Source organism: Dermacentor albipictus, chromosome 10 (assembly GCF_038994185.2).
Source record: "Dermacentor albipictus isolate Rhodes 1998 colony chromosome 10, USDA_Dalb.pri_finalv2, whole genome shotgun sequence".
Lineage (NCBI taxonomy): Eukaryota > Metazoa > Arthropoda > Arachnida > Ixodida > Ixodidae > Dermacentor > Dermacentor albipictus.
In genome coordinates this window covers 94,051,901-94,077,315 of record NC_091830.1, presented here as the reverse complement: position 1 = coordinate 94,077,315, position 25,415 = coordinate 94,051,901, and the positions used below count along the sequence as shown (strand labels likewise).

The 25,415-nt window shown below is 47.8% G+C and overlaps 1 protein-coding gene across 1 annotated transcript in view; it reads right to left on the bottom strand.

The window, feature by feature from the left end:
- The window catches only part of LOC139050753 (uncharacterized), a 28,176-nt gene extending 5,937 nt beyond the window's left edge, over positions 1 to 22,239 (bottom strand). Inside the window, exon 1 of the mRNA XM_070527466.1 lies at positions 21,847 to 22,239. Coding sequence (XP_070383567.1) covers positions 21,847 to 22,131 — 285 coding nt within the window. The 5' untranslated portion in view covers positions 22,132 to 22,239. The remainder of the gene's footprint in view (positions 1 to 21,846) is intronic.
- Positions 22,240 to 25,415: the final 3,176 nt, after the last annotated feature.

Here is a 25,415-nt window from a genome sequence, read left to right as displayed (position 1 = left end):
AATCTTGGGCATCCATTTCACACACAAGAGCTGAAAACCGAGATGTTCATGAATTGTGCTGTGACCCGAACCGTGATTGATGTTCACACGCTCTGCTGATTCATCGATGCCTATCCTCCGTTCTTGTCTAACCAGCCTTTGCAATTTTGTTGGGGGTGATGGCTCGGTGGCTTTGGCCCGGTCTTGGATCGTCTTTGCAACTTTCACGTCCTTCTTTGAACCGTTTGCTCCAACGTATCACAGTGGCCAATGAAATGTAATGTTCAACGTACACGGCAGCCGTACAGTGACTAATTTCTTTTTGGGGAAACATCTTCATCTGTCAAAAATCTCACGACACCACGCTGTTCAACTTTTGGAGTTTCAATTATGTCACACAACCATGTTCGATCCTCTGTATGCGAGCGTTAAAGGACCTTGATCCTCACACCTGCGTGTCCCTCTTATAAATAAGAGATGCCTCTGTGTCACGTGCATGCCTCGCAGATAATGAACCGAACCTTTATTGCGCAGGGTGGGTTGGCTCACTTTCATTTCACTCGCCTTCGCACGTTAGAAATGCAAAGATACAGCTTGATAAAGGGAAAAACGTGTCACTGGAAACAACGTTCACTGCACATATACACAAAACGTCGCAACAAGATAACTAAATATACGTATAAGCGATATATCTACGTATGTAAGGAAAAGTCACTATGTATGATGCGTCAAGCAAGGCATATAAACATGTGGCGCAATCACAGATCACAGCCCCCCCCCCCTCCATTCACTCCCCCGATGCACGGAGCGTGACGGAAGGCGGCGCGCTTCCTCCCCGCTTTTCTCATTTGCGCACACAAGACTGAGACGCCATTGTCGGCTCACCCATGCGCCTCGCCCTTACTCTTTCACTCGCACATACAGCGTGCGGCGCGCGGTCACGATGTTAGCACCCTGGACATTATATGGAACATGAGGGCGACGGCAGGAATGCGCCTGGAGTGTCCAAATAACTGCTTTCAGAATAATATAGTAAGAGCATCCGGCAACTGAAGCGTCCTCTCACCCATTACTTTCCGCAAAAGAAGTAATAAAATCGAACTTTCACCATGCGACAATTCGCTACGCCGCAGCAGTCTCTTTTTGTGTGTGGCGCGGGGGGAGCTGAAATGAAATAACGCAAATCATGTTGTATACAATCGAATGCCTACTTTGGGCACCTAGTGCGGCTACCGAAGGAATATCTAAAAAATAAACGTGAGACGCATGGCCCACAGAGAGCTATGCACATACTGCTCGGTATCCTACACCGGCGAGACAAAATTTTCCGGAGAGGTTGCGCTCAAGTGAACGCGTTGCAATCCGTCGAGTCCCCGTGGTGATCGCGGCGAGCGACCATGCATTGTTTATTTTTCTCGTGTGCTAGCCAGAAAGCGTCCAGAACTCTGCCAGGCGAAAATCCACTCGGCCAGAGAAAAACGAACGCGCCTCGAATTACGCCGCGCGGTGGTCGATACAGCCCGAGGAAAACGCATGTTCTCTGGCTGGTTCGGCAGCCTGCAAGTAGAGAGAACAAAAAAAAAGGCTTAATGTGTCCTCGCGAATAGAAGTCCAAGTAGAAAAATAAATAAGAACGCAGCTTTGCTGCCTTCAGTGTCTTGACATGGATGCCTTGGCGCAGGGTAAAAAAAAAAAAGGTGCATATTCTTTTCTGTGACGTGACGGCACAAATGAACCACCACAACGATTCGTCTCATCGGACCTCGCTGCGTGCTTTGTCAACTTGTCTAATAGTGTGTTGATTTGGCTTCTCTCGTAGCATGGTGCGATGTACGTCTTTAGAAATGTCAACGCACCTTTGGCCTCACATGTTCGTAACAACATTAAACACACACGGTTCCGGCATTGAAATTCTAAAGCACGACTTTGGAAATGTCAACGCCCCTTTCGCATCAAAAGTTTATGAGAACTTAACACCCACATAGTTTCAGAATTGAAATTCAAGCGCTCCCTAGATTTCGCGGCCTCCGGAAGATGCCGCGACGAGCCCACTCGCCATCCAAAGGCCTTTGAAACTTTGTGCTCGGATGGAGCTCCTTGCGTTACGATATCTGACCATCGGTCCATAGGCGTTGCCGCAAAATCCAGCCTGATTTCGCAATGTTCGCTTCAAAATGTCGTTTTGCGCATGAAAAGGATATTCTAGAAAAAATCAAGCTTGATTTCCGGCGCCGGGGGTTGTGTTGGTTGGCGGTGCATGACAGCACAAAAACATTTCAGGGCGGGGGGGGGGGGGGGGGGGCCTGAAGCTCCATGAGGCCCCTCCTCTTGCTATGCCCCTGGCCACAAGTAAGGATGACGTGCACGTGCGTGCATGATCCACTGCTCCGTCCTTGCACATTACATCTACTTGTCCCAAGGCTAGGAACCCACGGTAGGGGAAGTGGCAACCACAAATCTTAACTTTCGCAATCTTCATACTTGCGTTAAGTCAACAGCCTGTTGATAAGGGACGCAGCTACACCCCTTGCAATGACAGTGCACGTGTTGTCACTTTATTCACGCTGCTCACCTTTCTGCTTAATACACAGAAGCATTAGAAGGCGACATAAGAGGTGCGATCTTGTACGCGTTCCAAAATAGAACGGAGGCGGTTCGTTCTTTACGTCCCGAAATAGGCGGTATGTTTCGTTCCGTTCGTCCGATAGCAGACGACACGGAATGATTGATAGCAGATATCACGCCGCAATTGACGTCATGGCGTTCGGCACGGTTCAAATTGACAAATCGTATTTGGCTTGGTGGAACGAACCGCCTCCGTTCTATTTTGGAACGCGTACAAGATCGCACCAAAGGTCTGCCAGCTAGCCTGATATCCAACACCGCCCCTCCTCCTCTTCGGAAACAACCTGTGCGCTGACTTTGGGCAGACAGATCCTGCACATAATTGGCGGAAAATTCACGTGAGTGTTTTGGGGCAGACTTTAAGGACGCCCTCAACACGATCGGCCCGTGTCAAGCACTGCGCTCTACTCCGTCGCGCACAGTCCGCATGCGAGGCGGCTAGAAATTACCGCTTGTCTATGACGTGGTTCGGGCTTACTTTCCAATAGGCATGATTTATAATACAGCGAAGTTGTTTGTGTTACTAGAAGGGTTAAAAAAAAAGCTACGTGCTTAGTTTCCCGATTTTTTTAGAGAAAAAAAAGGACACCACTGAAGACGTTTATAGATTATTTTACGGAGAGCAGCTGGGCTACTACGGTCAGCAAGAGGAAGAAGAAAGGGGCAGCAGAGGGTTTACGAGACAACAAAGACAATTCATCTGTATACAAGTAACCCTACCTACATGGTCGAATTTACCGAAGTATATCCTACATAAATAAGGTAATAAATAGCGGCCAACAAGAAATCCGCGCACCCTTCACCACTTCCGTTTCTGCTAACCGACGGTGGCCGTTCTTACAGTGAACTGTTCATGTTGTTCATGCACAGTGAATGCATTCGCTTGTTTGTATTCTTTCTTCTGTGTCCTGGATAACGGCTTCAGTGCTGAAGACCGCGCTCGTCTCACCCGGTCAACTCATGGTTAGTGCAGGATGGGGCCAGCAAAACAGAAACGTATCGCGGACAGTGTGCGCGGAAAACAGGCTACTACAATGGCTCAATGTCGTTGGTATTATATTTCTGCCACACAGCTTTCCCGCGAACGTCGAGGCAAGTCGTCAGCGAATTTTATTTTTTATGCGAAGCATATTAACGTAGGTTTTGGGCCATCGCGCGACGCCCGGCGGTGGCCACCATTGACCCTGAAGTGGGGTCACGTGACATGACGTCACATGATGACGTCACACCGGCTGCAGATGGGGCCTCATATTGCGCCGTCGGACGTCGCCCGGCGGAGGCCTCCAGGCTTCGATTCGCGCCGTCGCGCGCGACGCGGCGGCAGCGCCATTATCGCTGCATCACGTGATATGTGACGTCACGCCAGGGATGAAGCGGCGCGCGCCCGCTGTCGCGTCAGTCTCTGTGCCCGCAACCGCGCCAGCGTCTTTGCGCCGGGCGTGTATGCGGTCAAGATGCCTCCAAACGCTAAGGATACGCTAAGGTTAAGCCCAGTGGATGCGAAGCATCCACTGGGCTTAACCATGATAAGTTTCCAATTTTTTTTATGCGAAGCATATTACGAGAGCTCAACCCAGCTCCTCAGGCGCGGCGGTTTTGCCATGAAACCACGTGACACCGTGACGTCACGACAGAGGAGAAGTGGCTTTGGCTCAACTCTTGCAAGACGGGCTGGGTGGGAATCGAACCAGGGTCTCCGGAGTGTGGGACGGAGACGCTACCACTGAGCCACGAGTACGATGCTTCAAAGCGGTACAAAAGCGCCTCTAGTGAATGCGGTGTTGCCTTAGAAACGAGCTGTTTCTAAGGCGTGCGTCTCTTGCTCAGGCGCACATTTCGTTGCCGCGCCGAACGCTGCTTTGCTCGACGCTCACCGCGTCCAATGCGGGGCGCGTAGTCGCTGCCCTGTAGCCCATTGTCTTACACTCCTTGGCGGGTCGACGGGAACGCTGTCGCGTTCCACTCTTGAAGGCGAAGCAGTAATGCGTGAGTTGTTTCTTCGTCTAGCCGAACCAAATATAGCCAAGCAACAGCAGTTCACCAGGCTAAACAGTGGTTCAACAACTAAAATAAAGGCTAGTATGCTTTTAACCTTACCTAAGCCACAGCCATTTTTTTTTATTTAGAGAATACCGCAGGCCACCAGAAGGCCCCAACAGGAGTGGATATAAATCCATTCAAGCGATACAAAAATTGGACGACTCTTAAGCTTCGCCTTCAAGAGTGGAACGCGACAGCGTTCCCGTCGACCCGCCAAGGGGTGTGAGACAATGGGCTACGGCATAGCGACTACGCGCCCCGCAACGGACGCGGTGAGCGTCGAGCAACGTAGTGTTCGGCGCGGCAACGAAATGTGGGCCTGAGCAAGCAACGCACGCCTGAGCTTTAGAAACAGCTCGTTTCTAAGGCAACACCGCATTCAATAGAGGCGCTTTTGTACCGCTTTGAAGCATCGAACTCGTGGCTGAGCGTGGGGACTCTGAGCGAACTCATTTGCAAGTGTCGTAAAGCCTTCCGGTTAGAAGATGCCTATAGCGCACATTGTGCTGCATACGTGATGTGTCTACACGGTTCATGTTCGCTGTAAGTGTTATACTATGCTAACTAATTTTTCAGATTGTAAAGGGGTACTGTAATGCGATCATTTTGCAGAATATATAAAAAATGGCTGTGGCTTAGCTAAGGTTAAGCCCAGGATGCGAAGCATACTAGCCTTTATTTTAACGCGACAGTGTTAAGGAGCTCGTGTCGCAGAAAAGCCGGTGCCGTCGGCGTCGGCTCAGGCGTGCGGCGCTTGCTCAGGCGCACATTTCGTTGTCGCGCCGAACGCTACGTTGCTCGACGCTCACCGCGTCCGATGCGGGGGGCGACGCCGCGAGCGACGGCGCGAGTTGGAGTCCCGTTTCTCCTCTGTCGTGACGTCACGGTGTCACGTGGTATTGAAGGCGACACCGCCGCGCCTGAGGAGCTGGGTTGAGCTCTAGTAATATGCTTCGCATAAAAGAAATGGCGTTAAAATCACGCACAGCACTACGCATAGCGACGATAAATGTCAGAGGTCTGGCGTCTAGGAGACGCCAGTACCAGCTTAGCCGCCTGCTGTTAGAAAATGAGCTGGATATCGAGCAGTTCAAGAGACAAAGGTAGAAATGCAGGAACAAAGTGATCGCATGGTATCACCTTTTAGAAATCGGTACAATGTTGCCATAAGTCATGCAGTAGGTTTGTCACCAGGTTGTGCTCTATTTATTCGAAATTCTATTGAGATTGTTGAGGAATGTTTGAGTGTCAGTCAATGTGGTCGTTATATTGTTTGTGATTTCACCTTCGCAATGAAAAATTGGAGGGTGAATAACGTGTACGCACCAAACTAGGAACATGACCGGCGAGTGTTCTTTGAGGAAATGGAAAAACACCTGCGATGCGATAAGCTGGTCATATTACTGGGTCATTTCAACTGTGTTTGTGAACCAGAAGATAGAGTGAACAAGCGACCTATTCGAGATAAAATTGCAATATTTTTAGGCGCAATAGTGGATGAACACAATTTCGATGACGTGGGGTCTTTGTTTTCATGTAACTTCCCCCAGTTCACTCATTTTCAAGGAAATAGCCACGCTAGACTAGATAGAGCTTATATATCGACAGCTCTTGTACGTTTGTGCAGTAATTACACAGTCAATCATGTTTATTTCAGCGACCACAGCTTAGTGTCTTTCTTGCTAGGAGCAGAAAAAAGAAAAAGTGCATTTAATTGACAGCTCTGGAAACTTAATGACAATCTATTGGATGACAAACCTTTCGTAGACTACTCAATGGAAAACCTTAATGATTTACTTGAAGATCACCAGAACATAATTGGCAGATGGGAGCGTTTCAATGAAAAAATAAAGATTAAGGCGATAGAACGGGCTTCTGCCCTTAAGCACAGTAAAATAAAACACGAAAAAGAACTGCAAGCCCAGTTAGACTTCTTGATCAGCCAAGAAAGTGTTACCCCCGGCCTGCGCAGTAAATAAATTCGAGACGTCAAGCGACAACTTGAGCTTATCGATGTCAAAAATTATAGAGGAGCAGTGATACGGGCTCGTGCAGAGCATTTGTGGATGGGCGAAACGCCCACCAAACGCACCCTTAGTGACGAAAAAAGATACGCGACCAAAAAAGAAATAAAAGAAATAAGGTACCGAGGTGCAGTCACAGATAAGAAAAGGGATATAGAAGATGCTTTCGTAGAGCACTTTCGGAAATTGTTTGGTGAAAGGAAAGAAGTAAACAAGGGATTTGTAAACGCTTTTCTTCCACTTATGCCGCAACTAGATGAAAATGCAAAATCAGTCCTAGAAGCCTCAATTACATAAAAGGAAATTGAAAAATCAATCGATGACTCGAACCAGAAAAGTCGCCCGGTCCCGATGGACTGGGCTCAGCGTTTTATAAGAAATTTAAAACTCCTATAGCTAAGGCATTGCATGCGGTAATACAAGAAGCATATGACGTAGAAGAGCTTCCCCTTTCCTTCCGTCAATCGCATATCATTCTCATTCCTAAAACGGACGACCGACTTAAGCAATTATTGGTAGGGTCTTACCGGCCAATTACCCTCTCTAACGTAGATTACAAGATATTCATGAAGGTCTTGGCACGAAGATTACAAGGTTTTATTAAAGATATAGTCAGACCACACCAGACGTTCGGAATTAAAGGTAGGAGCATAACGACGAACATTCATATAGCAAGAAATATTTTAGAGTGTTGTGATGTTTTTTCCAACCACGTGGCAATGCTCCAAATAGATCTGGAGAAGCTTTTGACCTTGTTACGCACGAAATAATTTTTACCATTATGTAATATGTAAATGTAGGGAAAATAATACTGGAATGTGTAAAAATGTCGTACACTGGATGCTCTGCCTCTATTATTATTAACAAACAAGTCAGCAAAAGCATCCATGTCGTCTCTTCGGTGAAACAAGGGTGTCCTCTGCCGTCACTACTTTTTAGCATTTATTTAGAGTCATTTTGTTTAAAGATTATTCAAAATGAGGAAATAAGAGGCTTTCGTATGATGGCTTGTGAAGTCAAAATATTATCTTACGACGACGACATAGCTGTTTTCGGTACCGATAGAGAAAGTGTAGCAAATGCGATAAAAGATGCCACAGCTTTTTGTCAATACACAGGGAGCAGAATAAACTGAAATAAATGTCAGGGTTCCTGGCATGGTGAATGGGATAGTGTGGCAGTCACGTACGCCAACATTCAGAGGACGACTACTCCAAGTAAATACCTAGGCGTACCACTACAACATTACAAGTATACACAAGAATCCTGGAAATAACAGACAGACAAGGCTCGAGAGAAAACACAAAAATGGGTAGGACGACACCTATCAATTTTTTCCCGTGCCACAGTGTGTAACATTTTTATTATTGTTCGAGTAGGGTATGTTTTGCAAGCGTTGCACATGTCGCGCATGAGTATTCAACGACTGCATAGAGTGTTGGCTGTTTTTGTATGGAACTCATCATGGGAAAGGGTGCGCCGCACAAATTTGTTCCTTCCAGTGCGATCGTGAGGACTGGGTTTGAGTCATTTGTTTGTGAGACAAATTGTCTCTAGGTTCGTATATTATCGCAATTAAAGAAATCCTTTTTTAAGAAGTGTTATGCAAGTGAGATTAGCGAACGCATTGCCAGATGTCATTGTGTCATCATGCGCCCATTTGCAACGCAATGTCCGCGGATACATGCATGAAATTGTTGCGGCTGTTCAGTTTCTAAAAGTAAGATTTTCAATGCAATATCTCAGTGAAGTCAAGAGAAAACGCCTCTACAAAGACCTAATTGATGTGATGATGTCTGTTCCCTTGTATCGAAGGATGTACAATTCTGGGCCAGGCAGCAATGTGCTAAAAAGGGTTAAAAGTATGACTATCCGATCGTCAGTCAAAACTTTTTTCATGCTCCATAGTGGCACACTTTCTACAATACCGTGGCTAACGGAAAAAGGGTTGTTGGTACCATGGTCGGTATACTGTGTAATATGCAAAAGGCCTGAAACAATCGAGCACATGTTTCTCGATTGTTGCCATGCCGTATTCTTATGGGACATCTTGCAAAGAACCCTGAAAAAGGAACTGGCGCTTACACCCTACGGCATTCGATTTCTTCCCGTCGAAAGCGAAGGTGTTCCGTATGATACGCTAATGATTCTAGTAATGCACAGTGCTTGGAAAACCAGAATGTCAGTGCATAATGCGGACGTCAACGCAAGGTCAGCCCGGGCAAACTTCAACGAAAGCATCGCATATTTACGACATGTGTACAAACAGAATGAAGAAAAGCCAGATTGGTGTGTTTGTCTGGACGAACTCCTGATCGTAAAGCGTTTTTTACCCACTTATGCTAGCGAGACACAAGCTAGCACTTTTAATGTGATGTTATGATGTTGTTTTTCACTGTATTGTGCCAAGTTGGCAATAAAGAAAAAAAACTCGTGGCTGAGTGGTAGCGTCTCCGGCTCACACTCCGGAGACCTGGTTCGGTTCCCACTCAGCCCATCTTGCAAGTTGTTTTTTAATCATGAAGTGCCTGCTGGGATTTATCGCTCACGGCCAACGCCGCCGACGCTGACGACACCGGCTTTTCTGCGACACGAGCTCCTCAACGCTGTCGCGTTAAAAATACTTGCAATTCAGATGGACCAACAACCGCGTCGAAGTGACTGAAGAGCGAGTTATGCGCTGAATCTCGGAAATATCTACGGATGGGGAGTAAGTGCTCAGTTGTGAATAACTCATGCTATAAAGAAGTGGGAAGCCATTGGAGTGCTCCTCATCGCGCTACGTAGGATAGTAATCTTTATTTGGTTCGGAAGCATGCGCTAATCTCCTGCCTCTGACCGGGTCGAGGGACGCGGGACAAGAGAGGATAGAGAAATTCTAAAGGATTTTGATGATGATTATGCTTGTGATGATGATGATGATATGTGGTGTTTAGTGGCGTAAGGGCAAGTTGTGGAAAAAGCATGCCACGCAAGTTGGGATGTCGCGCCAATGGTTTGTTAATGAGATCGATAGGTGAATTGCGATAGGTAGGTGTTACTTGGCTATAGAAGGGCCTAAAGCTCAGTCGCTGTAAAGAGCGTAATGCACAGGTATTAAAATAATGGCAATAAGAAATGGTGTATCCTGTGATCATACAAGTGATATTACTAAATAATTATCTACTAAGCTATATGGTAGCAGCAGCACTCGTACCTCACTCGTGAGTCCTTCAATACAAGGGCTCGGAGGTTCGTACTTTGCTGTAACGTTATCGCAGCAGCATCCTATAATGGGAGGATGGGCTCGTATACCTTGGGCTGATAATATGGAGCATCCCAAGATCGCGTAAAAACGCTAAAACTGACTCATTGTCAAATAGTGGATCAATGACTAAAAACATTGCCGGCTGAAGAGGAATATGCTGATTGTATGCAAGGGCAAATACCGTTTTCTTTGAGTTTCTCCTTCCCGACACATTAACAAGACAAGTAGGCCCGTGAGCGTCTTGCCGCATTTATCGCATACAGGAGGATCCTTACCGGTTAATAAGTACGAGTGAGTGCTATACGTATGACCTATCCTGAGACCGCAAAAAATAACTTTTTTGTCGAATTTTTGTTGTTGGTGACCAGTTTGCTACGTTTGGCTAAAAAATTTGCAGGATGCTTACGCCTAGCCTTTGAGAGTGGAAGGCGATAGCGTTCAAAGACCCCTGACTGCTTCTCACGCTTCCCGGCAACTGGAGCGTATGTAAACCGTAATCTTACAGGGCCCTTCACCAGACCCCAGAGCAAATTTTGATTATACGATGGAAGTTGTTACGTGTCCTCACTCTCAGACAAAGGTACACCCTTTGGGGTGCGTATCTGCCACACAACAATAATCGTCATCTGCCTTGCTTGCGTTTCCTTTCTTGAAAACAACGCGCCCGCTACTTTCCTGTCGGGAATGTTTTGTCATGCTGATAACGCTCATGCCGTTCGCACTGGTAAGTACCGGGCTCGCAGAGGTAAAGAAAAGAAATGCGGACAAGACAGATGACGATTATTGTTCTGTGGCAAGATACGACCCATAGGGTGTAATTTAGTATTAGAGTGTTCAGGGAGCGTTCGGCGGCCAAAGTGCTTCAAATCGGCTCATTAATAGCCGAGATAGAAACATGTCAGTGCCGCGAATCCATGGTTTCAGCAGGTGGGCTCCACTGCCAAGGAAGACGCTCTCTTCCCTCACCCCGCCTAGCCTTCGCAAGCGAAAATTCTTCCCGGCGTTCTCTCAGACCGGACCTCAAGGATCGCGTGACGCATACGTCACAGGCCCCGCCTTCATCATTTTTTCTCCTCGATTTTTTTTTTTGGCGCTACGCACTTCCGCTGATGGCGTCGGGCGCGAGATGTTTCGTTCGCGCAGCACAGGATTTTGCGCACTTTGAACAAGGACACATGATTAGCGATTTAATTAAGCGCTAAAAGAATACTGAGGCAGAACAAGCGGATCGCAGAGCGTGATCATGCGCTAGAACATGGTAGAAAACGGAATAGTTTCGGTACCTGAGCACGTGACAGCACGACCGCGGGAACAAGCAGACGAAGCGGAAGTACATCTCTCATGCCTCGGTGCGAAGTAAAACAAAAAACACGCAGACATTCCGTTTATGTGTTTTATTATTTCTGTAAACTTCAATTCGTCAATTCAAGCAACAGATCGCACAGATATTATTTCTCTTGAATAATTCTTGAAGTCACGTGTCACCACGAGTGACGTCTCAGGTGCAGGCACACGAGGACGTCACACTCCGACTTGGAGCGCGGCGACGCCGAGAAGAAGGAAAACGGCGTTTGTTTTGAAATTTGAGATCTTTCCGCGGCGCGTTGCGATGCAATACTTTGCACACAGGATCGTTATCGTGCACTGTATGCTCTGCGTTTGTCAGCTCAAAATGGCCACACCTGGTGAGGGGCCTTCTAATGCCTTGAAGGCATGCTACCTTCTGCGATTTAGTCGAGAGATGCAAGTGCCACTTTCAAGCTTATGCTTTCTTGATTGATTCGCTAGTTTTGACATTCGTGATGACAACTACGAGCTGTCACTGTGGCACATTATATAATATAGCAGTCAGCTGCTAAGGTCAGATATTAGCAACGATCCTCGCAAGGTACACTTGTTCGAGCATGCGCAAAAAAAAAATTAGGGGGTTTTACGTGCCAAAACCACTTTCTGATTATGAGGCACGCCGTAGTGGAGAACTCCGGAAATTTCGACCACCTGGGGTCCTTTAACGTGCACCTAAATCTAAATACACGGGTGTTTTCGCATTTCGCCTCCATCGAAATGTGGCCGCCGTGGCCGGGATTCGATCCCGCGACCTCGTGCTCAGCAGCCCAACACCATAGCCACTGAGCAACCACGGCGGGTTTCGAGCATGCTCAGGACCAATTAAAGGGACAACGTTTTCATAGCGTTGTCCCTTTAATTTGATCCCGAAAAAAATTACCGACGATTACGTTACTTCCTAATGCGAAATTTGAGCGCAGCAAATAAGCTGTTTCACCTTTTCGATAGATTGAGGCAAAGAAATCGAGCAACACATGTATGCGCTATCACAGAATTCTTTTTTTTTATTTTTCACACGTATTCCTTTAACAAAGACTGCAATAACAGTTCTTGATAGTCATGAAGGAAGCTTTGTGGTCGGAGAAATAGAGTGATATATGTTCGACTTGGTACACCAATGCTTGATTCTCAAAGACGAGATCTATACAAGTGGCTCGCGAGGTTGTCACAGCCGTGGGACGCGTTACGAGCGAGAGGAACGGGATGTTCTCCCGCATAAGTGTTAGGAAATTGCTGTTTGTCTTTATGTCAACATTAAAGTCCCCCACTACTAACATCGGTGTGGATCGATGGACGGTTAATGCGAGTTGCAGGAAGTGCACGACGTCTTTCGTGAGTGCGGTAGCGGACTCACGAAAGCGGTATCAGTCGGTCGCTGCTAGCGCTGGGGGGATGAAAGGGGTGCGGAGCTGGTTACGAGGCCGACGACGACGCGAAACCCAGAAACGGACGCCAAAGAGCCATTTGTGTAGCCAGCCCTCCTCCGCAGTCTCTCCTCCTCCCTTCCATCATCCTCCCTCGCCCGGAGAGCCGACAGCGCGCATGCGCGGCGGCTGAGCAGATTCGTCGGCGAGCTGTTTACGAGGCCGACGACAACGCCGACAATGACGACGCGAAACCCAGGAACGGACGCCAAAGAGCTGCGCTCTAAAAAAATTGGAGGACGCTTAAGCTTCGCCTTCAAGAGTGGAACGCGATAGCGTTCCCGTCGACCCGCCAATGGGTGTAAGACAATGGGCTACAGGGCAGCCATCACTTACGAGGCGCCCCGCATCAGACGCGGTGAGCGTCGAGCCATATGGTCGAGCAACGCGGCGTTCGGCGCAGCAACGAAACGTGCGCCTGAGCAAGCGGAGCGAACCAAAGAACTCGGTATCCCGGAGGGGGAAATGATGCACGCCAGCCAAACGCCGTGATCGGCACGGGCAGAGAGATAGAGAGATAGTGATCTAAAGAAAGGAAGGACGCTTGATTCTACAGAGGGAGCCAGGCGAAGCGTTGTCAGGGGAGAGAGTCCGAGCAGCGCGTCCTCTATAGAGGAGGCGCTAGTCCGAGCCGCGACAGCTCCAATGCGCGCGTGGCGCGCCATCTGTCGGGGCAGCGCCGTACATGAAGAGGAGGGGGTCTTCTGTGTTTGCCGCAAGATGGCTCTCCGTGTGCGGAAAGCGCAGAAGAAATGCAGCGAAACGCACATCGCTACTCGTGTAATTGCGACTTCTGTAAGTTACATGTTCATAATTACCGATATACACCACAGTATAACTTTCCACGGCTCGTTTCGAAGGCAACACCGCATTCACTAGAGGCGCGTTTGTACCTTTTGGAAGCATCGAAATCGTGGCTGAGTGGTAGCGTCTCCGCCTCACACTCCGGAGACCCTGGTTCGATTCCCACCCAGCCCATCTTTGAAGTTGCTTTTTATTTATGGAGTGCCTGCCGTGATTTATCGCTCACGGTCAACGCCGCAAAACGCTGACGCCGACACCGACGCCGACGACACCGGCTTTTCTGCGACACGAGCTCCTTAACGCTATCGCGTTAAAATAAGCTGATATTTACGATAGTAGGAATTGCGAAATGTGAGCGTATCGTGTTTCACAGCGGCCGCCAAACCTACGCCCGCTCACCTAGCATGGGCGTCTTGCGCTGGAGTATGAGGTATAGTAGCGGCGCCTGGCGGCGGCGCACGAAACATTATCTGGGTAGTACCGGCTTGGGTAATATTGAGCCCTTGCTGTGGCGAAGCACGTCTCTAGCCCGAGTTTTGCGTCGATTCGCACTTTTTTTCTGCCCTGTTGCGAGTGCGAAAAGGCTTGTCACTTCTCACAGACCACGCTGGGAGCTAGCCGCAGCCTATAGTTTAACGAAAACGGACTCTCCGTGAGACGTAATGCTGGAAGCAGAAGGAATCCGTGACGCCGATCCGGGGAGACCTAGCTCAGTCTCAAAAAAGCGTCACCATCGTTACTTCTGCGTCGTGGAACGCCATGAACAAGAAGGCCTGAATCCCAACATCAGATTCTACCGTTTTCCTTCAAGGCCTCACGAAGCGGAGCGTCGTGCGCGCTGGATAGCTGCAATTCGTCTCGCTGGGTAAGCGAAACTTCGCGCCATGCTGACTGCTTCGCCTCTCTTGAAGCTTGCTGATCTGCGTTGCTAACATTCGGTCTTTGCACCTACAGTCCCGACGGCAGACCGACATAGCAGCAGAAATGGCTGGCGATTCACGATTCGAGGCTCGGCCACAGCGACAAATAACAATTCGGCTGGTTCGAAGTGGTGACGTGACTACAGGTGTGTGCAAATGAGCACAAATGGTCGGGCTGATTCGGCGACAATTCACTACTCCACTACAAGCAGCACAGGTTGAGAGAGTTAAATGTGCTCATCCTTGACCTCAAGCCAGCACGTTGAGGCAGCGCAACAAGGTAGTATTGATTGCAGCCCATCGATGTTCGAGCGCTGTCGTTAAAAGCTACATCAAGTGAGCAGCGCACGAGCTCGCGCTGCAGTGCGATTCGCACGTACGTTACTGCGAGCTCATATGCATTGCATCAGTTATTTATCAATTGCTAAAGGGACAGATGGCCGCTACTACATTGCAAGCATAACTACCTGTCTAGCGGCATGCAGTCAACAAAAATTGCAGGAGGCCCGCCGTTTCGCGGCATGTGGAAATACCGCTGCCGTCGCGGCACGTACGATCGTGCGCTCGACCAGTTCCGTACACATGATGTCAGCTTATCGCTGCTGCGACTTCGTTTATATCAAGCATTTCCTCGCGTTTGTGCGCCTGAATCTAGCAGCGTGCAAACCGCACCTGACTCGCTTCACTTGCGATTGACACCGCGCTGAAACTTCGCCGCTTACTTCTTGAAAGGCGTACACGTATTCGGCGTTGCATAATTTATTGCATTTATGTAGCGTGCCACCCCTGAAAAAATATTCGGCGCCCGATATTCGCTGCAAGCCGTGGTACAACAAAACCGAAAGTGGCGGGTCCACATTGTTAACGTGCTTTCCGAAGCAGACGACCGAGCTTTGGTACTACCCAGTTCAGGACAGGGGGCGCTTTTTAGCACCATTTTCGCAGCGCCCCCTGGGCAATGCAAGGGCCCCATCCGCGGTAAACGGAATGATAGCCGGTGGGGCGGCTTCCATTTCCCCACCGTTACGTTCTCGCCGCGTTGGCCGCACTAGTTTTCCACATGTGCTGTTATCAAAGGATGCTTGAGAGTAAGACTTGAGCCTTCTAAATAGGTCGCGAAAAGCGTGCCATAACATATCGCGAGAGATATCTGTTAGTGGCACACGATTGAAGCGCGACTAGGTGAGAGGGGGGGGGAGGGGGCAAACACAAACTAGAAAATCTATGCGAAAAAAATAATCAAAAATTTGAAATCAGATTATCTACTGCCATAGGAATAAATATTATGTTTCATATGTGTTTGCTGTACTAAAAGAACACATGCCAATTTTTTACTTCGGAACTTATTAGATCGCTTTTGGCGACCTCTACCAACCACTGATCCTGGCGCAAGACTTGGCAGCAATGTGCAAACCAGCTGTTAGGTCGCGCGGAATAGCCTTGCTCACTTCACCGCAGCGGTTTGATCCGACTTTTTTTATTTGCTCACGTGTTTTTCAAAGTGTGGCGTGCAGTTGACTTCAAAATTTTATCTGGCCTAGAAAACGGTATTCACTGATGAAAGGTCTGAGTGCAGGTTTTTTGTTATAGTGCAAGTTCTCGCTGCGGAATCCGACGCAGTTGGTGTTGTCGTGACGTTAAATGCGGAACGCTCAGCGAAGAAACGTCGAGCTATGTTCCTAAACACAGACTTTGATTGTGCGACGGGCAGCAAAATTAGCAAGTCGAATGTTTTCTAAAACATGATGCGACGCAGTATTAGAAAATTAAATTATGGGGTTTTACGTGCCAAAACCACTTTCTGATTATGAGGCACGCCGTAGTGGAGGACTCCGGAAATTTCGACCACCTGGGGTTCTTTACCGTGCACCTAAATCTAAGTACACGGGTGTTTTCGCATTTCGCCCCCATCTAAATGCGGCCGCCGTGGCCGGGATTCGATCCCGCGACATCGTGCTTAGCAGCCCAACACCATTAGCCCTGAGAATTAGGAGTGGCGCCCTCTCGCGAGTGACGTCACGGCCAGGACGCCGCTCGCTCCGGCTCGCTCGGCTGCCGCGCGCGCTCGTTCCCTTCGTGTATGCTTGGGGCATGGGTGGCTCGAGCCGTAGGTATTGAAGAATACGTCGGCTTCTTTCAGCTGCCATACCTTAACCACAGTTTCTTCTTCAAAAGCGTGTGAGTCGAGAAACTTTGCGGCTTGGATATCGCAAGCTAAGTAGCGTTAAAGGGGTCTACTAGGTTTTGCAATGCATATATGCGCCGTGTCTATCGGTAAATTTTGACTAAAAAGAGAATATCTGCAAATTCAACTCGCGAAGTTGTGTATGATGCTTCGCTAAACATTTAACATTCCTTTAGTATTTAGCTATGAGAGGCATTGCAATTTACGTGGAAGAAAAATTTGGTAATTGGCGTCAACATGTTATCTGATTTTAGAAAGACACTGCCCAGCGAAGCTCTCATCATGATTCCTATTACTCTGGTGTGTTGTTCTATTCAAATATGGTCATTAATTAATGCGCAAAAAAATAGTTAGGCGCGCATTTCTTATGAAAAAGTTTGCTGCTACTTTCATCCCCCTCTGAAACAGGCCTCCAAAAAAACGAATTGCTCATGGCTGCTAACACGACGGCGCGTCATGTAGAGTATTTACATAGTTAATTCACAAACACCATAGTAGCAATCACCTGAGAGAAAAGTTTCGTTGTTAAGATCGACAGCTACTCAATTGAAAGTGATGAAATGTTTCATAGTGGCCCTCAGTAGCCTTTATCGACAATATGGCAAACCCCTGATCACGTAACGGTAGCAATCGACTGTTCGTATGGCGAGGCACGCTATGTTCGCGAAACCCATCAGGTCACTACAACTTCGAATTAAAACCATAAAGCATGTTTTTTACAGCGCCAACTGGAATGGCTAAAGTATTCTCGAGCTACTACACCGCAGCTTAGATTTCCTGTATGCAAAAGGAAAATTCAAGCACCTTCTGTCTCACCATGTCTCGATCCAGCGTTATTCAATTATACAAACGGATATCTATTCGCTTCATCGGTACATAAAAGAGATCCTTGGAGGCAAATTAAGTTTGCTCCAATCCAATCGAAAACATTAATAAAGAAAGCACCACAAGCCTTGCATATACTTTCACTTGATTTCTGACCCTCCACCGGGGGAATTTCGATATCTTCAATATGTCCCCTACTACTAATCATTGACGCTTCGACTTCTTTCTGGCTGCAGCGATGCGGTCCAGCAGGCATACTTCACTAAAAAAATTGCGCCGAGCAGCTTGTGTCAGTTTGCCAAACAGATTCGTCATGTATATTCCTCAAGCAGCAAGCACCAGTAAATTTCTCAAGTGAGTTTGATTTGATTTAATAATTTCCATTTACACACACACATGTACGGAGGTGTGGTAAGTGGAGGTGGATGAGGGAAGAAAGTCGCACAGACGCGGCTTGAGGTAACCTCACCCCCTTAGGTACAATATGGCTGCATGGGGTAACACATCAAGCGCCATATAAATTACATTTATATAGTGGCCACAAAACATTGCAGTTATACAATATATGAAAGAACAGTGAAATATTTCCACAATAACAATGCAAAACACACTGCGGCATTGAAATAAATAAATGATATACACTAGGTAACATAGACAAAAAAAGAGGAACATAACATACATTATTAATCATTAACAAACGCGCTCTAAAGAGGCGAGTTGAACGTGTAGCACGGAAAAGGGAATATATATTGGTACATTCCTATTTGTGCTCTGTAAATCGCTGCAAGCCTTCATTAACTTTACTTCAAGTTTCCGCCGTTTAAAAAAAATGAACACGTGAAGAACCGCCTAATGTTGACAAGCAGTTAAATAAGCAAGTGAGGCGTGTAGAATCTAAGCTCCAGTATTAGTTAAGTCCCCGTGCTACTGCCGAGCGTTTCTGTGAGGAAATGCGAAAATTCGATATTGTACCATAAACTACTCGTCGTGAGCAAACCTGTTTTAGCGGAATAAAATCAACGTAACTGCTGTAGAAGTCATATATAGCCAGCTTTGTGACATACTTGTTGCACCGCGGCAGGTATGGTATCATAACTGGATTCCTATAGGCTATGCTCTTGCGATTGTCTATCCGCGTATGAAAAAATCCGCAATGGGCTGGTCTGCTTAGCTTCGGCTGGCACTGTAGCGTGGCCTTCGAGAGCTGCATTGTTGTCTAAGAAATGAGCTCTTTGAATAAATGTTCGCAAAGGAAGACGTCGTAAAAATATATTTGAGACGACCACCATAAGTATACAAGCAGAGAGAACGAGGGCGAACAAACGAAAACACCGCAGAAAGCGCCCGGACAACGCCCGAACTGTAGCAGACGACAGGCGCGAGTCCTTGCCCTGACGTCACGCGAGCGGCGCTCGCAGCGCCGCTCGTGTTCGTTCTCGGGGCTAATAGCCACTGAGCTACCACGGCGGGTATGCGAGGCAGTGTTGTCTTGTCTGATAAATTTTGGACATGAATACATGTTGTCGCGCGGATTTGCGAGCGATTCTGTGAAAACGTTTCGCATATTTTGCTATACATTACGACTGTGTGCTGGCCATAGTACTTGTCATCCATTGGAGCATCTATTGTTTGGACAAATACATTGGTTGTATCATTCTATATGAATAATAGTGAAGCTGCTTTTTAAACCTCCGTGGCACTGTATTTATTTTCATCATATTCGCTCACCTTCATAAGGAACCTACTCGAGCAATTGCCTTCGATAACAGCCCAATTATGTTCACATTTAGGCAAACACCACTCCAATTGTTTAATGACACGCTGGCGTTTTAGCTGAGGCGAGGCGCAAGCTCGCATTAGCCTTCGAAAAAAATAATTGTTGGTGCAGCGGCCGAAATGCAGGTCGCTAAAGAAATTCAAACATTCGCGACCAGGCAGCATGAGATCTTGACGTCACTGCGATTTCCGGTTGTGACGATTCCCCATTGTGCGATTTCAGATTCTGACGTCACTTGATATTTGGGTTGCTGTTAGTTGTCCCCCCGGTATGTAGAGGGCGGCGGTTGCACCGAACAGCTGCCATGAGCAACGACTAAAGTGGAAAAAGCGAAATCAGAAATGAAACAAATTAGGATAACTCAAAGGGAAGCTCATTATTTTTCGAAACAGGATATGGATGCTAAGATAAGGACGCATCTATATATACGCGAGATATAAGCAGGAAGAAGCATGTGCTTTCTGTGGTAAAGCTGGGGAAACGAAGGAGCACCATGGAGCATGTTTTGTAAGAATGTGAAGACATTTGCCCAGCGGTCGACTCGGGCATTACTGGCATGCATCCTTGAAGCCTTTGGGTTTAGAGAGAGCAGGGGAAAAAGTAAAAATGTCCGCAATAGACATTAATAAGAGGCGACTGGAAGACTGGTGGAAGAAAACAGGGAAACAAGAAACGGAGCCGTACAAAAGCAAAGCTCACATAGGGGGTCAGAAAATGTGGTTGTGGAAGTTCGTCATGTTTGTTTTTTTTTTCTTTTTTTTAAGCTAAGTAGGAGATTAGGCAGCATAACAGCAAGAGCTTGGTGGCGCAACCTAAAGGACCGTTGCAAAGGGGACGCTCATAACATCCATCCATCCATGCCAATTTTTTGAGACGTTGGGTTTTATGGAAGCTTCGGTACTAGTTGACACATACCTTCAGTAAAAGATATGCTTCCCTCGCCCTCTTTATACTCGGCGCGAACGGAGCGGCGGCGCTCGCCGACGGTGGCAGCACCGTTACAGCGGAGCGCAGCCGCTCCGCGACCGTTCATAGCGGCCTTAAGTTTTTAACGCGATAGCGTTAAGGAGCTCGTGTCGCAGAAAAGCCGGTGTCGTCGGCGTCGGCGGCGTTGACCGTGAGCGATAAATCACGGCAGGCGCTTCATAAATAAAAAGCAACTTCCAAGATTGGCCCGGTGGGAATCGAACCCGGGTCTCCGGAGTGTGAGACGGAGACGCTACCACTCAGCCACGAGTTCGATACTTCCAAGCGGTGCAAACGCGCATCTAGTGAATGCGGTGTTGCCTTCGAAACGAGCCGTGGAAAGTTATACTGCGGTGTATGTCGGTAATTATGAACATGTAACGTACAGAAGTCACAATTACACGAGTTGCGAAGTGCGTTTCCGCTGCATTTCTTCTGCGCTTTCCGCACACGCAGAGCCATCTTGCGGCAAACACAGAAGACCCCTCCTCTCAATGTACGGCGCTGCCCCGACAGGAGGCGCGCCGCGCGCGCATTGGGACCGCTGCCAGGCGCGTCGCGGGACTCCCTCTCCCCTGACGACGCTTCGCCGTGCTCCCGGTTTAGATTACTATCTATCTCTCTGCCCGTGCCGATAACGACGTTTGGCTGGCGTATATCGTTTCCCCTCCGAGACACCGAGTTCTTTGGTTCGTTTCGTTCGCTCAGGCGCACGTTTCGTTGCCGCGCCGAACGCTGTGTTGCTCGACGCTCACCGCGTGATAGGTGGGCGCCAAGTCCGATGCGGGGCGCATCGTTAGTGATTGCTGTGCCGTAGCGCATTGTCTTATACCCCTTGGCGGGTCGACGGGAACGCTGTCGCGTCCCACTCTTGAAGGCGAAGCTTAAGCGTCCTCCAATTTTTTCAAAGAGACTGTACGTTTTCCGCGACCGAAGTGATTGGGACAGCACGTTACCCTCCTTGACCTTCGCCTGTAATTCGTCCCGTAACGAGACCGTTGGCTTTTCACCATTTTACAGTCAATATTCGGCCGCTACCCTTCTTTGCCCTTTGGCACACTGATTCCTTCCTCGACGAACAATCCCACTGAATACGCTCAAGACGTCTTTGCCTCACCTGGCATGGCATGCCAGATTGCCGGCTCCCGGCTCACTGAGTCTCAAGCCGCGCAGAATATTCGGTACGACAGCCGACATCGAGACGTTCGATTTGCTCCTGGCTCCGTTGTCCTCTCATGGACACCATGTCGCCACGTCGGCTTGTCTGGAAAGCTATCGCCGCGCTACACAGAGCCTTACACGATATTGCGTCAGCTTGGCGATGTGAACTACGAGATCGCTCCGCTGGACTCGCATGTCTCCACGGATGTCGTACATGTGTCCCGGCTAGAGCCTTTCTTTGGCGCGAATTAACCTCGCTTATAGTTAGGGTCGATACGACTGCTTTACAGGCGGTGGTTAGGTTACGGCGCAACCAGGAGTGGCACCGGCCAGAAGACAATTTGACGTGTAGAGGCAGAATCAGTCTCGACAATCATCGTGTATATGCATCATCGTCCCTCTTGCAAATACCGTAAATACATCTTTATATGTGACTTTGGCAATGTAACAATAGTCAATTCACTGTGCGAAATTGATGTGGATAACATAAACACACGCATTCATTTTCTCGCGTTCTCTTACCTTCCGCCTGAGCAGGTTCTCCAGAGGAAAGTCTCTCCTATCAGCGTCTTCTTCAAGGAACTGGCCTCCGTCCAGTGGGCAGGCGTGTCCTCCGTCGAGTACGCTCTGCTCGTAGCAGCTTTCGCAAAGCACGTGTCGACAAGGCAGAAAAACGGTCACTCTGGGCAGCACGCCGCACGCGTCGCATATTCTGTGCGCAGGAATAGGCTCGACGAAGTGCAACTCTCTCCAATCCAATTCCTCGGTAAAACCGCACAGAGCGTACCGCTTGCCTTGAGAAGCCATGGCGAACGGCGCACACGTCGACTCGCAAGCGTCGTGCCAACGATTCTGCGGAAACTTTGAAATGTTGCCAGCGTTCTGTCCTTTAAGCTGTTGCCAAGTCTACTATCACTCTGATAGTGCTACGCCCATTTACTGGTTCTTGATGGCGCCGCTCGGGTACTGGCATGGAACGGTGTGGAAATTATCTGCTCGCCTAGCTGCGTAACATTTGTTATCCACAATCGTATGGCCTTTTTCGGATGACCTATTCGTAAAGGTCGCGAGCGTTGAAACTAAACGCTGTAAAAATGTCCTGAGACGTCAAAAAGTTTTTAATTATGTGGTTGTACGTGCCAAAACTACGTTATGATTAAGATGCGCGTCGTAGTGAGAGACTCCGGAAATTCGGACCACCTGGGGTCAGTTAAAAGGCACTTAAACCTAAGTACACGGGTGTTTTCGCATTTCACCCCCATCTAAATGCGGCCGCCATGGCCGGGATTCCATCCCGCGACCTCGTGCTTAGCAGCCCAACACCATAACCAGTGAGCAACCACGGTACGCCTTAGGACGTCTAGGGCAGACTAGGATGGAAGCGCGACTACCTGCTAAACGAAGAAACAATTATACTAAGAAAAAAATATTGTAAAGATGTCCTGGATATTTGTGCGCCGAAGTATTCTTTCCAAACCCTTGCGGACTTTTCCAACCGTCGTTGCTGGCCAATACTGCCGACTCGCGTATATATCCCTCTTAAAAATACGAAGTGATTTGTTTGCCCGATGGTGGGGTCGATCCCCGGTCCTCACGAAAAGTAGCCAAATGTTCTACTTATTAAGCAATAATATTTTCCTTCGAATGCACGACCTGGTGCCGCCCTTAGGCCATGATCACACGTATACGCATATCGCACTATTGCCGACGAACTGATTAAGGCGATCACCGCGTGTGTCCCATTGCATTGCACGGCTGCGTGAGAGCACATGCGCGCGGTCCAGTTTTCTTGACGCCAAAGACGCGGGAACAAACTGGGCAAATTTATATAATTTCATTAACCCTTTCAAACAAGCTTCGCCTAACATGGATTCCATGGTGTCCGTTTGATCGGTACAATTTTCTTTATTTAGAATATGGCGCGATAAGTTAACAAACCTCGTGAAAGTAATTTTGGGGTAAAAAAAACCAAATGCAAGTTGCTTTTTTTGCAGTTTCTGAATGTAAAAGCTTAACTTGAATGTCTGCTGCCATCCGCGGTACTCCAGTGGCGGCGCCAAAAGGGCGGCTGAGGTCGAGTTCCACGGGTTAGATTCCCGCCAAGGCTGCCGCGAAAGCGCCCGAATACCAGGCATTGTTAGTGTGCTCGTTAACGGATCTCAGACGGCCAACATTCATCCCGAGTGTGCCGCACCTGAATGCCCAGAATTTTTTTTTTTGTGTAGTGATAGTGGTAATTCTGCGTGGAGTGTCCCAGAGGTGTCACCCTACTATCTCAGATATTTCTTTAAAGAGCGATCGTTATTTGTTGCCCTGCCAAAAGTGCTTTACCAAAATAGTTCCAATGAAACAAAGTTTATCCCTCGCCACGTTCAAAGTTAGTTTCCGTACATTGCATCTTATGAAGATATGACGCATCTATAGTTTTCTGTGTTTACAGTTTGCGCAGGAGCAGCCATATTGCAGTTGCCAACTTCCCTTACATTTAGGGCACTTCAAGAACTCTCAAGAGGGGCGCCCGCGCGGTGCTTCACTTGAGTGCCTACAGCCAAATCACGAGGAACGCTCTGTGTTAGCCCTATTATTACGTCAGAGGAGTGCTCTCGAAAGATGGCGCCTCGGTATGCCTTCGCTCCCAATAACAAAGGCGTGTTTGACTGCACGCTCAATGCGTGGAGTAGTTCTTCTGTCATCTTACTGGTGGACAACTGACATGGTGCCGAGCCACCATACATGTTACCTGTACCCGATAAAACGCGTACATGAACAGGGGCGAATTAGCGGGAATGAGTCATAGTGAGTGGTTGACAAAAAGGCTTTAAATCTGAGAGATAGGATAGTAGCGCCGTAAGATAAAAAAGACAATGAAAGACTCTAAGGTAGAAAAGTTCAATGTGGCAATAAATAAATCAAAATTTTATCCGGATGATTGGCAAAGCACGCAAGCAAATTCGCAATTTGGCCAAGTTGGTTATGCATTGCTTTGGATAAGCGTGTTGTTTTGTGACATCAATCACTTGCGTTGTAGTACATTAGCTATTTGAAGGCTCGCTAACTGGGCGCTTAAACGTTCAAGTGCACTTTCTACATCCCTATGGGCTTTATTTTTGGCTTTCTTGTTCGCTTTATCGGGCGTTGTAGCGGTGAAGTAGCCTCCAGATCCCAATATCTTAATACGCATACTTTAAATATAAAGCAGGAAATTGGTGGTTTTCTCGAATTTGTAGGAATTGTCAATAAACTTTGGTTCATGCACATGGAAATGTCTTCAGTACGCAGCTTCACTTCTATGTAGGGCGAGGTGTTCCCTCAACGCAAGTTCTGTTGCAATTTTTTTCTCTTTAAATTGACTTCCTTGTCTCCAACTTCTTCGATTTCTTGATCCCGACTTAGTCTTCAAGGCCATGCCCAGCGAGCTATAATTCTATAGGGGATTTCCTGCGGAGACCTGCACGACCTTAACGTTGTGATCTTTGCTTTCGTTTGTATTTCTTCGCATGTTTAATATTCCCAGCTCCTGCTTAGGTTTGCCGTGCTCCTGCTTCCCGTGCTATGCTTCCAGTGTAACTATGTATTACCAACCAGCCCAAGCCTATACTGTTCTGAAGACGGTGACCTAGATTTGATCGGACGACCGCTTCCTTATCATAGTACCTTGCTGGTAAAGCAGCGCACAAACACGGACACAGTGAAGACAAGCAGGAATAGACGACACTCGCTGCACTCGCAACCATTTTATTTCAGAACACATACCTCATGTTTATATACCTGCGCACCCTCAGGCGTCAAAGCAAATCAAGGGAAGATTAGAGGCTTTTTTTAAAATATATATATCGTTTGCCCGCTCATACTCGGGCGTCAAAGGCATGGCACTTATCTATCATGGTGTGCAATCCTATAGTAATTTGTTGCAACCCTAATAACCATTTTAATACACATTTACTTCTCTCTTCTTTTTAGTGTACTTCCAAAAACGCAACCTCATCATGGCTTAGATGTACAGATGGCTGACTGATACAACCCTCTCCCCTCTTGTGAATATGAAAGGCTTCGATTATTTCCCTGGTTAGTTGATCCTTATGGTGTGATAA